We start from the raw sequence: 14,892 nt of genomic DNA, 5'->3' as shown, positions 1-14,892 counted from the left end.
TGTGTGTGTAAGTATTTTTATGTGTGTATAAGTTTTTGTGTGTGTGTGTGTGTGCGTGTAAGTTTTGTGTGTGTGTGTTTGTTTTTGAGTGTGTGTGTTTGTTTTCTTGTTTGTGTTTGTGTGTAAGTTTTGTGTGTGTGTGTGTGTGTGTGTAAGTTTTTGTGTGCATGTAAGTTTTTGTGTGCATGTAAGTTTTCGTGTTCTTGTGTTAGTTTTTTTTTTCGTGTTTTTGTATGTGTTTTATTTTTTGTGGTTGTGTTTGTGTTTTTTTCGTAGTGTGTGTGTATGTTTTGGTGTGTGTGTGTGTATTTTATCATGTGTGTGTGTGTGTGTAAGTTTTTGTGTGTGTGTGTAAGTTTTTGTGTGTGTGTGTAAGTTTTTGTGCGTGTTTTTCATTTTGTGTGTCATCTAATATGAATTTCAACCATTCAGGCTGGTGGACTAAGACTCTAATTCTGAGCTAGTGAATTTCCACCATTCAGAATGGTGGATTAAGACCCTATTTCGGAGTTAGTGAATGTCCACCATTCTGGCTGGTGGACTAAAACCCCAATAGTGAGCTCGTGAATTTCCACCATTCAGGCTGGTGGACTAAGACCCCAATTCTGAGCTAGTGAATTTCCACCGTTCAGGCTGGTGGACTGGGACCCTAATACTGAGCTGGTGGACTAAGACCCTAATTTTCCAACTCTTGCATTTCATGACAGAAATTCAAAATGAACAAGCCTGAAATAGCAAACTAGTCATCCCAAACTCTTGGTTTCAGAGACCACACACCAATGATGGACTAAGAATCCTAGCTCTGAAAAGTTCAAATAGCAAACTACACATCCCACATCGTAATTTTCTGACAACACACACCTATGAAAGGCTATGAAACCTAGCTAATAAAAGCCGGAAATAGCAAATTAACCATCTCAAATCACAAGTTTCAGACAGCACTCACCTATGAACGGCTAAAAAATCCAGCTCGGAAAAGTCAAAAAATAGCAACCCACACATCCCAAATCATAGGTTTCAGACAACACATACCTATGAAAGACTAAGAAAACTAGCTTAGAAAAGCCTGAAATAGTAATTTACATATCTCAAATCCTAGGTTTTAGACAACACTCACCTAAGAACGGCTAAGAAACCTAGCTCTGAAAAGTCAAAAATAGCAAACTAGTCATCCCAAACTATAGGTTTCAGACAACAAACACCTATGAACGGCTAAGAAATCCAGCTCGGAAAAGTCAAAAAATAGCAACCCACACATCCCAAATCATAGGTTTCAGACAACACATACCTATGAAAGACTAAGAAATCGCACTCAGAAAAGCCCGAAATAGTAATTTACATATCCCAAATCATAGGTTTCAGACAACATTCACCTATGAAAGACTAAGAAACCTTTGCTGAGAAAAGTCTGAAATAGCGAAAGTACTCATCCCAAACTAGAAGTTTCAGACAACAAACGCCTATGACGGACTAAGAATCCTAGCTCTGAAAAGTTCAAATAGCAAACTAAACCTCCCAAATCATAATTTTCTGAAAACACACACCTATGAAAGGCTAAGAAATCTAGCTCAGAAAAGACAAAAATAGCAAACCACTCATCCCAATCATAGGTTTCAGTCAACACACACCTAGGAAAGGCTAATAAATCCAGCTCAGAAAAGTCAGAAATAGCAAACTACGTATCCCAAATCATAGGTTTCAGTCAACACACACCAACGAAAGACTAAGAAACCTAGCTCAGAAAAGTCGAAAATAGCAAACTACTCATCTCAAACTATAGGTTTCAGACAATATTCACCTACAAAATACTAGAAAACCTTAGCTCAGAAAAGCCTGAAATAGCAAACTACACATCCCAAATCATAATTTTCTGACAACACATACCTATGAAAGGCTAAGAAACCTAGCTCAGAAAAGTCGAAAATAGCATACTACACATCCCAAATCATAGGTTTCAGACATCACACACCTATGAAAGACTAAGAAATCCAACTCAGAAAAGCCCGAAATAGTAATTTACATATCCCAAATCATACGTTTGAGACAGCATTCACCTACGAAATACTAAGAAACCTTAGCTCAGAAAAGTCTGAAATAGCCAACTACTCATCCCAAACTCGAAGTTTCAGACAACAAACACCTATAAGTGACTAAGAATCCTAGCTATGAAAAGTCCAAAAAGCAAACTATACCTCCCAAATCATAATTTTCTGAAAGGACACACCTATGAAAGGCTAAGAAACCTTAGCTCAGAATCGCCTGAAATAGCAAACTACACATCCCAAATCATAATTTTCTGACAACACATACCTATGAAAGGCTAAGAAACCTAGCTCACAAAAGTCGAAAATAGCAAATTACACATCCCAAATCATAGGTTTCAGACATCACACACCTATGAAAGACTAAGAAATCCAACTCAGAAAAGCCCGAAATAGTAATTTACATATCCCAAATCATAAGTTTCAGATAGCATTCACCTACGAAATACTAAGAAACCTTAGCTCAGAAAAGTCTGAAATAGCCAACTACTCATCCCAAACTCGAAGTTTCAGACAACAAACACCTATGAGTGACTAAGAATCCTAGCTATGAAAAGTCCAAAAAGCAAACTATACCTCCCAAATCATAATTTTCTGAAAGGACACACCTCTGAAAGGCGAAGAAATCTAGCTCAGAAAAGTCAAAAATAGCAAATTAACCATCCCAAATCATAGGTTTCAGTCAACACACACCTACGAATGGCTAAGAAATCCTGCTCAGAAAAGCCTGAAATAGCAACCCACACATCCCAAATCATATTGTTCTGACAACACATACCTATGAAAGGCTAAGAAACCTAGCTAAGAAAAGTCGAAAATATCAAACTACACATCCCAAATCATAGGTTTCAGACACTACACACCTATGAAAGACTAAGAAATCTAACTCAGAAAAGACCGAAATAGTAATTTACATACCCCAAATCATAAGTTTCAGACATCATTCACCCATGAAATACTACGAAACCTTAGCTCAGAAAAGTCTGAAATAGCCAACTACTCATCCCAAACCCGAAGTTTCAGACAATAAACACCTATGAGTGACTAAGAATCCTAGCTCTGAAAAGTCCAAAAAGCAAACTACACCTCCCAAATCATAATTTTCTGAATGCACACACATATTATAGGCTAAGAAATCTAGCTCAGAAAAGTCAAAAATAGCAAATTAACCATCCCAAATCATAGGTTTCAGTCAACACACACATACGAATGGCTAAGAAATCCAGCTCAGACTAGTCAAAAAAATAGCAACCCACACACCCCAAATCATAGGTTTCAGACACCACACACCTAGGAAAGACTAAGAAATCCGGTTATGAAAAGTCGGAAATAGCAAATTAGATATCCCACATCATAGATTTCAGACAACACACACCTATGAACGGCTAGGAAACCTAGCTCAGAAAAGTCAAAAATAGCAAACTAGACATCCCAAACTATAGGTTTCAGACAACAAACACCTATGAAAGGCTAAGAAATCCAGCTCAGAAAAGTCAAAAGTAGCAATCCACCCATCCCAAATCATAGGTTTCATAGAACACACGCCTATTAAAGACTAAGAAATCCAGCTCAGAAAAGTCAAAAATAGCAAACTACATATCCCAAATCATCGGTTTCAGTCAACACACAACAAAGAAAGACTAAGAAACCTAGCTCAGAAAAGTCAAAAATAGCAAACTATTCATCCCAAACTATTGGTTTCAGACAGCATTCACCTACGAAATACTAGAAAACATAATCTCAGAAAATTCTGAAATAGCAAACTATACATCCCCAATCATACTGTTCTGACAACGCAGACCTATGAAAGACTAAGAACTCCAGCTCAGAAAAGTCGAAAATATCAAACTACACATTCCAAATCATATGTTTCACAAGACACTCACCCCTGAAAGAATAAGAACTCAAGCTCAGAAAAGTCGAAAATTACAAACGACATATCGCAAATCATAAGTTTCACTCAACACACATCGACGAAAGGCTAAGAAACCTAGCTCATAAAAGCCTGAAATAGCAAACTACTCATCCCAAACTATTGGTTTCAGACAAAATTCACCTATGAAATACTAGGAAACCTTAGCTCAGAAAAGCCTGAAGTAGCACACTACACATCCCAAATCATATGTTTCAGACAACACACATCAACGAAAGACGGGTGCTCGGGGAGAGCCTTTGAGGGTATGTGGGTCCCTTGTGGGTCGGTGGTCCTTTGGGAGCTGGGGGGAACCTTGGGGTCCCGGGGTAGGGGCTTGGGGGTCCGGGTAGGTCATTTGGGGGTCTGGGGGGGCCTTGGGGGCGCCGGGTGGGCCTTCGAGTGCCTGGGAGACATTTGGGGACCGGTGGAGGGCCTTTGTGACCCCGTTGGTCCTTTGGGAGCTCAATGTGCCTTTGGGGGGGCCCGGGGATGGCAGTTGGGGGTCTGGGTGGGCCTTTGGGGCGCCGGTGGCCCTTTGGGAGCTTGGGGGGCCGTTGAGTGGCCGGGGGGACAGTTGGGAGCCTGGGGGACATTTGGGGCCGGGGGATGGCATTTGGGGGCCGGGGGGGGCGTTTGGGGGACCGGTGGAGGGCCTTTGGGAGTTCGGGGGGCTTTGAGGACCGGGGGCTTCCTTCGGGGCTGGGGTAGGAGGATTGGAACCTTTTGGGGTTGGGTTAGAGGACCTCACAACACTGTTCAAATGAAACTTGTGTATTATAACGACCACACTCAAAACCTCCTCCAAAATCTCTTCAAAAATCTTCTTTTAAAATGTCTCTATCTGTTTCGCCGAAATAGTTCCATAACCTGTCTAAAACAGTTTTGCCCAAATAATCACTAAACGTAAATTCAGCGTGTTCCTTTGTTATTGGCATCTCTGTGCAAACGCATTTCAAATTAATAGGAAACCTTCTCGCGCGCTAAAACAATTCATCGCTAAGATATTTCTTGCCTAATTGTTTCCATGGCCTTGGGTTATTAATATCCTTTGGAGTTCGACCAAAAGAGTTGTTCCCGAGGCAAAGACATTAATGATATGGATCTATTCCTGGAGAAATGTTTCTAGGCGGAAATTTTTAAAGTCTGACAGATGATGTCATTGATTGATTGATCTGTCAAGAAGGGGACATTAATTTGTTGTTTCTAAGGGGAATTATTGATTCACGATAGGTGAATTGAGGTCGACTGCACAGGTGTTCCAGGTCGATGTTGTTGTAAGTGCACGCTCTCAGCGAATGTCAAGGTCGTCCTTTAGCTGACCTATTACACTGGTTAAAATTCCACCATCAAACATTGGTTGACTATCTATAGTTGTTAAAGCATGCTGCACTTTCTGAAAGGTAAGACTGGCCAACTTTTCTGCGATTTTTGCAGATCCTTGAATTTGCACTCCTTCAAATGACATTAAACTTGTTTCTGCCTGCAAGGATAGAAAACAAATAACACATCCACAATTTTTTTTTTTTAATCAATGAAAATACCCATCTATGATGCTCCAAAGTTTGATGTTTGTTTTTGAAAAAGTGGGTTTGCAAGAAAATCTACTCAGAGCAGCTGATAGTAAATTTTTTGTGGTAAAATATTTCTTATTAAAAAAAATACTGTTATTACAATACCAGCAAGAAACAGAGGTTCAAGTCAAATAAAATTTCATGAATTTAATTAATTATGAATTTTGTTAAAACAAAACAATAGTAAAAAAAAGAAGAGAAAAACGAGGATTATACAAGCCAGTGAAACATAATCCTCTTCACTGGTTTCACTGGCTTGTATAATCCTCGTTTTTTTTTTTTTTTTTACTATTGTTTCGTTTTATCATGATTAGCCAGTGTGGTCTCAGAAATTATTTATGAATTTTGTTATTATAGTATTTATTTCAGAAAAGGTTATGCATAAGACTATTACCAATAATGCAAAAAACCACCCCAGGATAGGCATATAGCTTAGTCTAGAACCAATCCTGAAAGCTTCATTTACTTAATTCAGCCTATTTTCAAGATAACAAAAAGCCAATCATTTAGAATTTAACCAAGATATATTAGTAAAGGTAACTTACCCTCCCCTATCTTCGGATGTTACAATTAATGAATATGCAGGGTATTTATTGTATTTAAGAAAAAAATACGAAAATAACATGCTTTTTAAAATCTGGAAGGGACTTTTTTTTAATGGTTTTACTGACAAAGGGTATTTTTCTAAATCTAAGGGGCAATTGAGCTTGCCTGCCCCTTCATGGGGCTGGAAATGCGGGGTGAAACCCAATTTTGCCAGGTACTATATCAGTGATACCAATTCACGAAAACTTAGGGAGGGGGAGGCAAGGATTTTTTCAATGAATATAAAAAAAAACAGAACAACATTGAGCAAATATACCTAAAACAGGGGGGAGTGACAACTTTGCTGCTTGGAGAAAGTATTGACTAATGTATCCAAATCCAGTTTCTTTATCTCATCTTTTTCAATGGCTATGGCCATGATCATGAGATCACTGAGTGTGCAATTTGCCATTATCAATTACAGATAATCCTTCAGATGCCCTAACACCAAGAAGAATTGTTCATTGCTGGCAGTGGTCACAGGCAAAGTAGCAATAACTTCATTAGTTTTAGCCCTGCAGAATAGGCAAATAGGTCAGATAAAATTTCAAATGCTCAAAGAAGATCCATTTTTAAAGTATCACTTTTTAACAGATGTAGCTTTGCAAGAATGATTTTGTGGTATATTCAACAACACCTAGAATCCCTTGATAAAGACATAACTCTTTCCACTTTCCAATATTTGAGAAAATTGGAACTTGAGGGGTTGAAGACAGATAAAGCATTGAGCAGAGGCATATTTTACATGACACGTTGGTACCTCTCGCTTGTGAAATGGTATTTTACCTCAAAGTACATAAAATTATTGGAGTCTGATTGAACTGGCTGACTGATACTGCATTAACCAGTTGTTGAGTTTGAAAGGAAGTCACTGAGAAGAATAGAAATGGCTTGTCTTCTCTTGCTTTGAGTACTGGTTTAGATTGTAGAGATTTTGATTCCTGGATATCATGTAAAGCCAAGAATTCAGATATGTTTTTACTTAAGTTGTACCATTTGTTATGATTTTTCAGTTTTCAGAGTCTGATATGTCCCAGAAATCAGAACAAGTGCCTTATTCATCAGCAAACTTTTGGATCGAAGTTGCTCTTATAAACAATTTACAATGACTAACACTTTTTCCATCATGTGCAAAATTAAGACAAAAGAAGCAGAGTTGATTTTGTTCAGCAGTTTTGCTTCACACACTGCCTTGCCATTGGAACTATCACAGACTGCAGCTAGCACATCCACAATACATTCAAATCAGGTATTTACCTTGGAAATAGAGTGGACTGTGTAAAACCAGGGAGTCTGGACAGTTCTCTCAAGCTCCAAGACTTTTTGACCACTAATACCCTGGTATTCCACAAACAGTTCATGTTGAGTGTTGCTGCATGATATATACAAGTCTTTGCACCACAGAAAAAAAATCCCGAAATTCTGCTGATGTTTTTCAGGCAGTCAGTCAAAACCAAGTTTAATCTGTGGGCCTGATAGTGTACCAAAACTGCCTGAGGTACCTTTTCCCCAAACTTTGTTTGAACTCTGTTAAATTTCCCACTCATAATAGAGTCGCCATCATGGGCAATAAACAACATCAAATCTACACCAAACTTTTCAATAGTTTCACAAATCAGGGTGGATATACATTTGGCATGCAATAGAAGCCAATTCATGCTCCAAAATTTTTCCATTTGATATGTCCTGAAAGTCTGCTGATGTTTTTTAGGCAGTCAGTCAAAACCAAGTTTAATCTGTGGGCGTGACAGTGTACATAAACTCCATGAGGCAGTCTCCCTGAGCTTTGGTTTAACTTCGTTAAACTCCCACTTATAACAGATGCACTGTCACAACATTGGGCAATAAACAACATCAAATCTATACTAAGATTTTCTATGGTCTCACAAACCGAGGTGGATAATCATTCGGTGTCTAATTTTTTGCATGTGATAGCAGCCAATTAGTCACTCCACAACTTTTCCATTTGGTAGGTACCTGAGTAGAATTGCTAATTGTTCTTTCCTAGAAATATCTTGTGTCTCATCAACAAGAATAGCTAAATATCCAGCTGATTTTACTTCTGAAATAATGTCTTGGATATATATATATATATATATATATATATATATATATATATATATATATATATATATATATATATATATATATATATATATATATATATATATATATATATATATATATATATATATATATATATATATATATATATATATATATATATATATATATATATATATATATATTATATATATATATATATATATATATATATATATATATATATATATATATATATATATATATATATATATATATATATATATATATATATATATATATATATATATATATATATATATATATATATATATATATATATATATATATATATATATATATATAGGCTGGGCTATTAGAAGGCGTCGTCGTAGAAACTTCAAAATAGGCACATTCAATTGGAAATTCAAAGGGCTTGTGCCCTTTTTAATAGTCAAAAGTGATTGGAGGGCAACTAGCCCCTCCTCCCCCCACGCCCATCATTCCCCCAAACCCTTGCCCTAAGGGTTGTAGGGGAGTATCCTCCTCAAAAATATACTTTCTATCTGGAAATCAACTATGCTGAACAAAATGGCTATCTCAAAATTTTGATTGGATGTGTTTGGGGGAATGATGGGCGTGGGGGGGGGGGGCTAGTTGCCCTCCAATAAATTTGTACTATTCAAAAGGGCACTAGCCCTTTAATTTCCAATCGAATGAGCCTTTTTTGAAGTTTCTACCACAGCGCCTTCTATAAAAACATTATATGCCCCAAGGGCATAACTTAAAACCCTTGCCCTGAGGGTTGTGGGCGATTGCCCTCCTCAAAAACATATGTTCTATCTGGAAATCAACTACGCTGAACAAAATGGCTATCTGAAAATTTTTATTGAATGTGATGGGGGGACTGTTAGCCGTGGGGGGAGGGGGGCTATTTGTCCTCCAATCGCTTTTGACTATTAAAAAGGGCACTAGCCCTTTGAATTTCCAATTGAATGTGCCTTTTTTGAAGTTTCTATGACAACGCCTTCTATAAAAACCTTATATCCCCCAAGGGCATATCTTAAAACCCTTGCCCTGAAGGTTCTGGGAGAGTATCCTCCTCAAAAACATATTTTCTATCTGGAAATCAAGTATGCAGAAAAAAATGGCTATCTCAAAAATTTGATTGGATGTGTTTGGGGAAATGATGGGTGTGGGGGGGGGGGGGGGCTAGTTGCATTCCAATCACTTTAACTATTAAAAAGGGCACTAGCCCTTTAATTTCCAATCGAATGAGCCTGTTTTGAAGTTTCTACGAAAACTCCTTCGATAAGAACCTTATATGCGCCCAGGGCATAACTTAAAACACTTGCACTGAGGGCTGTGGGGGAATGTCATCCTCTAAAAGATATTTTCTATCTGTGAATCTACTATGCTGAACAAAATGGCTGTCTCAAAATTTTGATTGAACGGGTTTGGGGAAATACGGAACGTGGGGGGGGGGGCTAGTTGCCCTACAATAACTTTTGACTATAAAAAAGGGCAATAGTCCTTTAATTTCCAATCGAATGAGCCTGTTTTGAAGTTTCTACAACAACGCCTTCTATAAAAACCTTATATGCCCCCAGGGCATAACTTAAAACCCTTGCCCTGAGGCTTGTGGGGGAGTGTCCTCCTCAAAAATATATTTTCTATCTGGAAATCAACTATGCTGAACAAAATGGCTATCTGAAAATTTTGATTGGATGCATTTGGGGAAATGATGGGCATGGGGGGATGGGGGCTAGTTACACTCCAATCACTTTCGACTATGAAAAAGGGCACTACCTCTTTAATTTCCAATCGAATGATCCTGTTTTGAAGTTTCTATGACAACACCTTCTATAAAAACCTTATATACCCCCAGGGCATAACTTAAAACCCTTGCCCTCAGGGTTGTGGGGGAGTGTCCTCCTCAAAAATATATTTTCTATCTGGAAATCAACTACGCTGAACAAAATGGCTATCTCAAAATTTTGATTTGATGTGTTTGGGGGAATGATGGGTGTGGGGGGGGGGGCTAGTTGCCCTCCAATCAATTTCGACTATTAAAAAGGGCACTAGAACTCTCGATTTCCAATCGAATGAGCCCCCTTTGAAGTTTCTACGATGACCCCTTCCATATGAAGTGCCTCTGGGAAAAAAAAAATAATAATAAAACATTGGAGCCATATGGCCTTTACTATAGGCAACGCTACAGAGTTGCCTCTGATTAGTTGTTATTCCTACAACAAAGCAACCCTCCCTCCCTGATGATCCCATCAATATATACAAAACTAAAAAAAAATTCCAAAAAGTGGATGAAAATTTGCTAGATGTTTTCCACAGAAATTGTCTAGAGATTGCTCTGGGTACCCAGATCACTGACCATATTTCAAACAGTAGGCTGTAAAAATATGTGGTTCGATCCTGCTTTCTAGGGCTATAATGAAAGAAAGGTTGAGATGGCTAGGGCACATGCTGCAGATGAAGGACAACAAATTGCCAAAGGTTTTCTTTTTTGGTCAACTATTTAGGGCTAAAAGGAAAGCAAGTTGTCTTTGTCTGGGGTGAGAGGATGTCATAAAGAAATATTAAAGGAAGTGGGAACTTCCTAATGCTAAAAGGAAAGCAAGTTGTCCTTGTCTGGGGTGATAGGATGTCATAAAGAAAGATTTAAAGGAAATAGGAACTTCCTGGAAGGGGAGAAGTTAGTAGTTAGAAAATGAATTGTTTTCTTGGGCAATGTTTGTTTCCAGCTAGTAGGCAAAATTAAGTTTTGCTGGGGAGAAGCTATTAGTCAACTAGTTGGAAAATGAAAGTTTTGCTGGGGCAACATTTATTGTCAACTAGTTGGCAAATTTAAGTGTTTGCTTGGGAGAAGTTATTAGTCAACTAGTTGGAAAAATTAAGTTTTGCTGGGGAGAAGTTATTAGTCAACTAGTTCGAAAATGAATTGTTTTCTGAGGCAATATTTGTTCCCAGGTATTTGGCAAAATCAAGTGTTACTGGGGGAAAGTTACTAGTCAACTAGTTGGAAAAATAAAGATTTGATGTGGAGAAGTTACTAGTCAACTAGTTGAAAAATGAAGTATTTTCAGGGGCAATGTTTGTTTCCAGCCACACATGAATTGAAAATCAAGTATTTTGCAGTAGGCATCAAGACATGGCAAATTGTAGAAAAAGCCAAGATAGATAGTCCAAGTGATTGAGAGGGAAACCTGGGATAAGCCCTTAAGAAGACTGGATAGTAACATTCTATATAAGCCTATAAAGTAATTTTTTCTAATAGTCAAAGGGTAGACTCTCCTTTTTCAATAGGCTTTCACCCTGGCCTTTTTATTATAGGCTTGGCTACTTGAAAATGTGAGTGCAAACATCTCTAAGAATAGAAGGGTAAATTAGTCAAATTTCCAAATAATGGTATAATTTCAGTTTAGCAGCACTTCTCAAAAAACATAGTAGACTAATAAAATGAAAATAACAATGTTCTTATTTTATGCTTTTTTTTAATATATTATTTGTCATCCTGACAACAAAGCAACCCTCCCTCCCTATTGATCCCATCAATTTATACAAACCTAAAAGAAAATTCCAAAAAGTGGATGAAAATTTGCTAGATGTTTTCCTTAGAAATTGCCTACAGATTGTTCTGGGTATCCTGCTGGCCTACCATATTTCAAACAGTAGGCTGTGCAAAAAGTGTGGTACAATTCCGCTTTCTAGGGCTATAATGAAAGAAAGGTTGAGATGGCTAGGACACATTCTACGGACGAAGGATGACAGATTGCCAGAGATTTGCCTTTTTAGCCAACTGTCTAGAGCTAAAAGGAAAGCAGTTTGTCCTTATCTGGGGTGAGAGGATGTCATAAAGAAAGACTTAAAGGAAATGGGAACATCCTACAAGGGGAGAAGTCACTAGTGGAAAATGAATTATTTTCTGAGACAATGTTTATTTCCAGCTACTTGGCAAAACTAAGCTTTGATGGGGAAAAGTCAATATTCAACTAGTTGGTAAATGAACTGTTTTCATCGACAGTGTTTGTTTCCAGCTTGTTTGCAAAATTAAGTTTTGCTGGGGAGAAGTTATTAGTCAACTAGTTGGAAAAATTAAGTTTTTTCTGGGGAGAAGTTATTAGTCAACTAGTTGGAAAATGAAAGTTTTGCTTGGGCATCATTTATTGTCAACTAGTAGACAAACTAAAGTGTTGCTGGGGAGAAGTTATTAGTCAACTAGTTGGGAAAATTAAGTTTCACTGGGGAGAAGTTATTAGTCAACTAGCTGGAAAAGGAAAGTTTCACTGGGGCAACATTTATTGTCAACTAGTTGGCAAATATAGATTTCTTCTATACAGTTGGGCCAAATTTTCTAACTAGATGACTTAAGTGTTTTTCATTGTAAGGAGATTGGATAGTACCATTCTATGTAAGCTTATAAAGTAATTTTTTCCAATAGTAAAAGGGTGGAGTCCCCTTTTTTTATGCTCTTTCATAATTCAATAATTGCTTCTGTTGCAAATTACAACTCAAGCCCATAAAGCAGCCCCAAAGGTATTTCATTTTTGTAACCACACACAGAAGTTATCAACCCTAGTTAAGTTATTGAAAAGTGGTTAAAAACATATCACTAGTTTATAAATAAATTGTTCAAGAGTAATATATTCCAAAAATAGGTAAATATTTACCAAATCATATTATTGACGTACGAACAAAGTGAATATACCACTCATGGGCGCCCATAAGCTGAATTCCAGGGGGGGGGGGCAAACCTCGTCTAATTGACACTTTTAATGTTATTTAATAGAAATCTCAGCACAAAAATATAAAAATAAGAACGCATCCTTCAGCCAGGGGGGGGGGGGCCGTCCCCCCTGCCCCCCCATATGGGTGCCCATGATACCACTTGATGCCTTTTTTATGCTCTTTCCAAACATAATAATCATTTTTGTCAGAAATTAATTTTACTCCCACTCCTATATATACCAATTCAGGGTATATATTAGCACAGTAGGGGGGGGGCAAATTTTATTTATGTTGTAAATGGGAGGTAATTTTAAACTTTACCCCTAGCCCCCTAATGTGCAAATATATACCCTGAATTGGTATATAGAGGTGAGGGTGAAATTCATTTATGACAAAAATGATTATTATATTTGGTAAGAGCATAAAAAAAGGCATTGAGTGGTATATTCACTTTATTTGTAAGTCAATAATATGATTTGGTAAATATTTACCCAAAACTATTTATTTATAACAATTCAAATCTCAATTATTAGGCAACACAAATATAAACCATTTTCCTACCATTTCATGTGTTTTTCAAATGCCATTGACTAAAATATCAAAGAAATTTATGATTCAAAACTTTGCCATTGACAATTCAGGGTATATATTTCCACATTAGGAGGATGGAGTGGATAAACTTCATGGTAAATTTGCAGTGGGCCATATAATCTAGTTATAATGGAAGTGAAAATATCATTTAATGCATTTTTATGCTCTTTCTTATTTTATATAAAATACCTTCGGGGCCTCTGTAAGGGCTCAAGATGCAATTAGCACCAGAAGCAATTAATGTATTATGAAAGAGCATAAAAAAAGGCATCAAATAATGCTTTCACTTTCATCCTAGCTAAATTAATGCCACCTAGAAATTTACCCACTAATTTTTAAAGGTCATTAAAGATCAGGACCCACTAGAGGGAGAAAGAGTGAAGGTAGGTACTTCAAAATACATTCCCTGGACATACTTTAGCCTTTAGACCCATTCCTGAGTGAGATACCTTGCTTGGTTTACTCACAAATAGGCCTAATTACTTACTTACCCATCCCTGAAAGTTTTGTTTTCCTAACCTAAGCACTTTCCAAGATAGCCAAAAGTAGCTGAAGTAGGATTTTACCATTTGTAAATCCCTCCCGGTAAAGTTCTATGAAATCATATTATTGAGTTAGGAATAAAGTGAATGCACCATTCGATGCCTTTTTTTATGCTTATTATAATTGTAATGATCATTTCTATCGGAAATGAATTCCCGCCCCCTCCCTAGCTGTAGCGGCGGTACCCAACCCTGAATTACCAGATAGAAGGGGGGGGGGCTGAAATACATTCTCATGAGAAATGCTAAATATATTTCTTATCAGCATAAAAAAAGGCATCGAATTGTGTATTCACTTTAGTCCTAACTCAATAATAGGCTATGATTTTGTAGAACTTTACCATCATTTCTATTGGAAATGAATTTCAGCCCTCCCCCCCCCCCACCATATATGTCAATTCAGGGTTAGGTTAGGCTAGGTATAGCCTATATAAGGGGGGGGGGGTGAAATTCATTTCCGATAAAAAAAATGCTTATTATATTTGTAATCAGCATAAAAAAAGGCATCGAATGGTGTATTCACTTTATTCCTAACTCAATAATATGATTTCGTAGAACTTTACCTCCCTCCCATTGTAATGGAAGTAAGAAAAGTGTGCATCTATAACTTGTGATATGGGTACCCATAGGCTACTCACATTATAAAAGTTGACTAAGTGAGGCCTCTGATTAGCATCATCAAACACCTTATAGTATTGTTGTACAAAAGCTTGCCCAATCGCTTCATACTGAGGATTCAGTTGCGCAGACATTTTAGTGGTGAAATCAGTATCAGTCCAATGCAATTTACAACTTTATGAATTTGAAAACTCACTCCTCCAAATACTTTCAGTAGGAACATTAGCAATGAAATCTAAAAA

At 37.3% G+C, this 14,892-nt stretch overlaps 1 protein-coding gene across 1 annotated transcript in view; it reads right to left on the bottom strand.

Moving 5' to 3' along the window:
• Positions 1-14,853, bottom strand: part of Ntf-2 (nuclear transport factor-2) — a 21,715-nt gene extending 6,862 nt beyond the window's left edge. Inside the window, exon 1 of the mRNA XM_089098467.1 lies at positions 14,671-14,853. Coding sequence (XP_088954593.1) covers positions 14,671-14,784 — 114 coding nt within the window. The 5' untranslated portion in view covers positions 14,785-14,853. The remainder of the gene's footprint in view (positions 1-14,670) is intronic.
• Positions 14,854-14,892: the final 39 nt, after the last annotated feature.

This window comes from Artemia sp. Qi Xiang Cuo, chromosome 12 (assembly GCF_049724085.1).
Source record: "Artemia sp. Qi Xiang Cuo chromosome 12, ASM4972408v1, whole genome shotgun sequence".
In the NCBI taxonomy this organism is placed as follows: domain Eukaryota; kingdom Metazoa; phylum Arthropoda; class Branchiopoda; order Anostraca; family Artemiidae; genus Artemia; species Artemia sp. Qi Xiang Cuo.
Note: the sequence above shows the minus strand (reverse complement) of the source record. Positions and strands in the feature narration are given on the sequence as shown.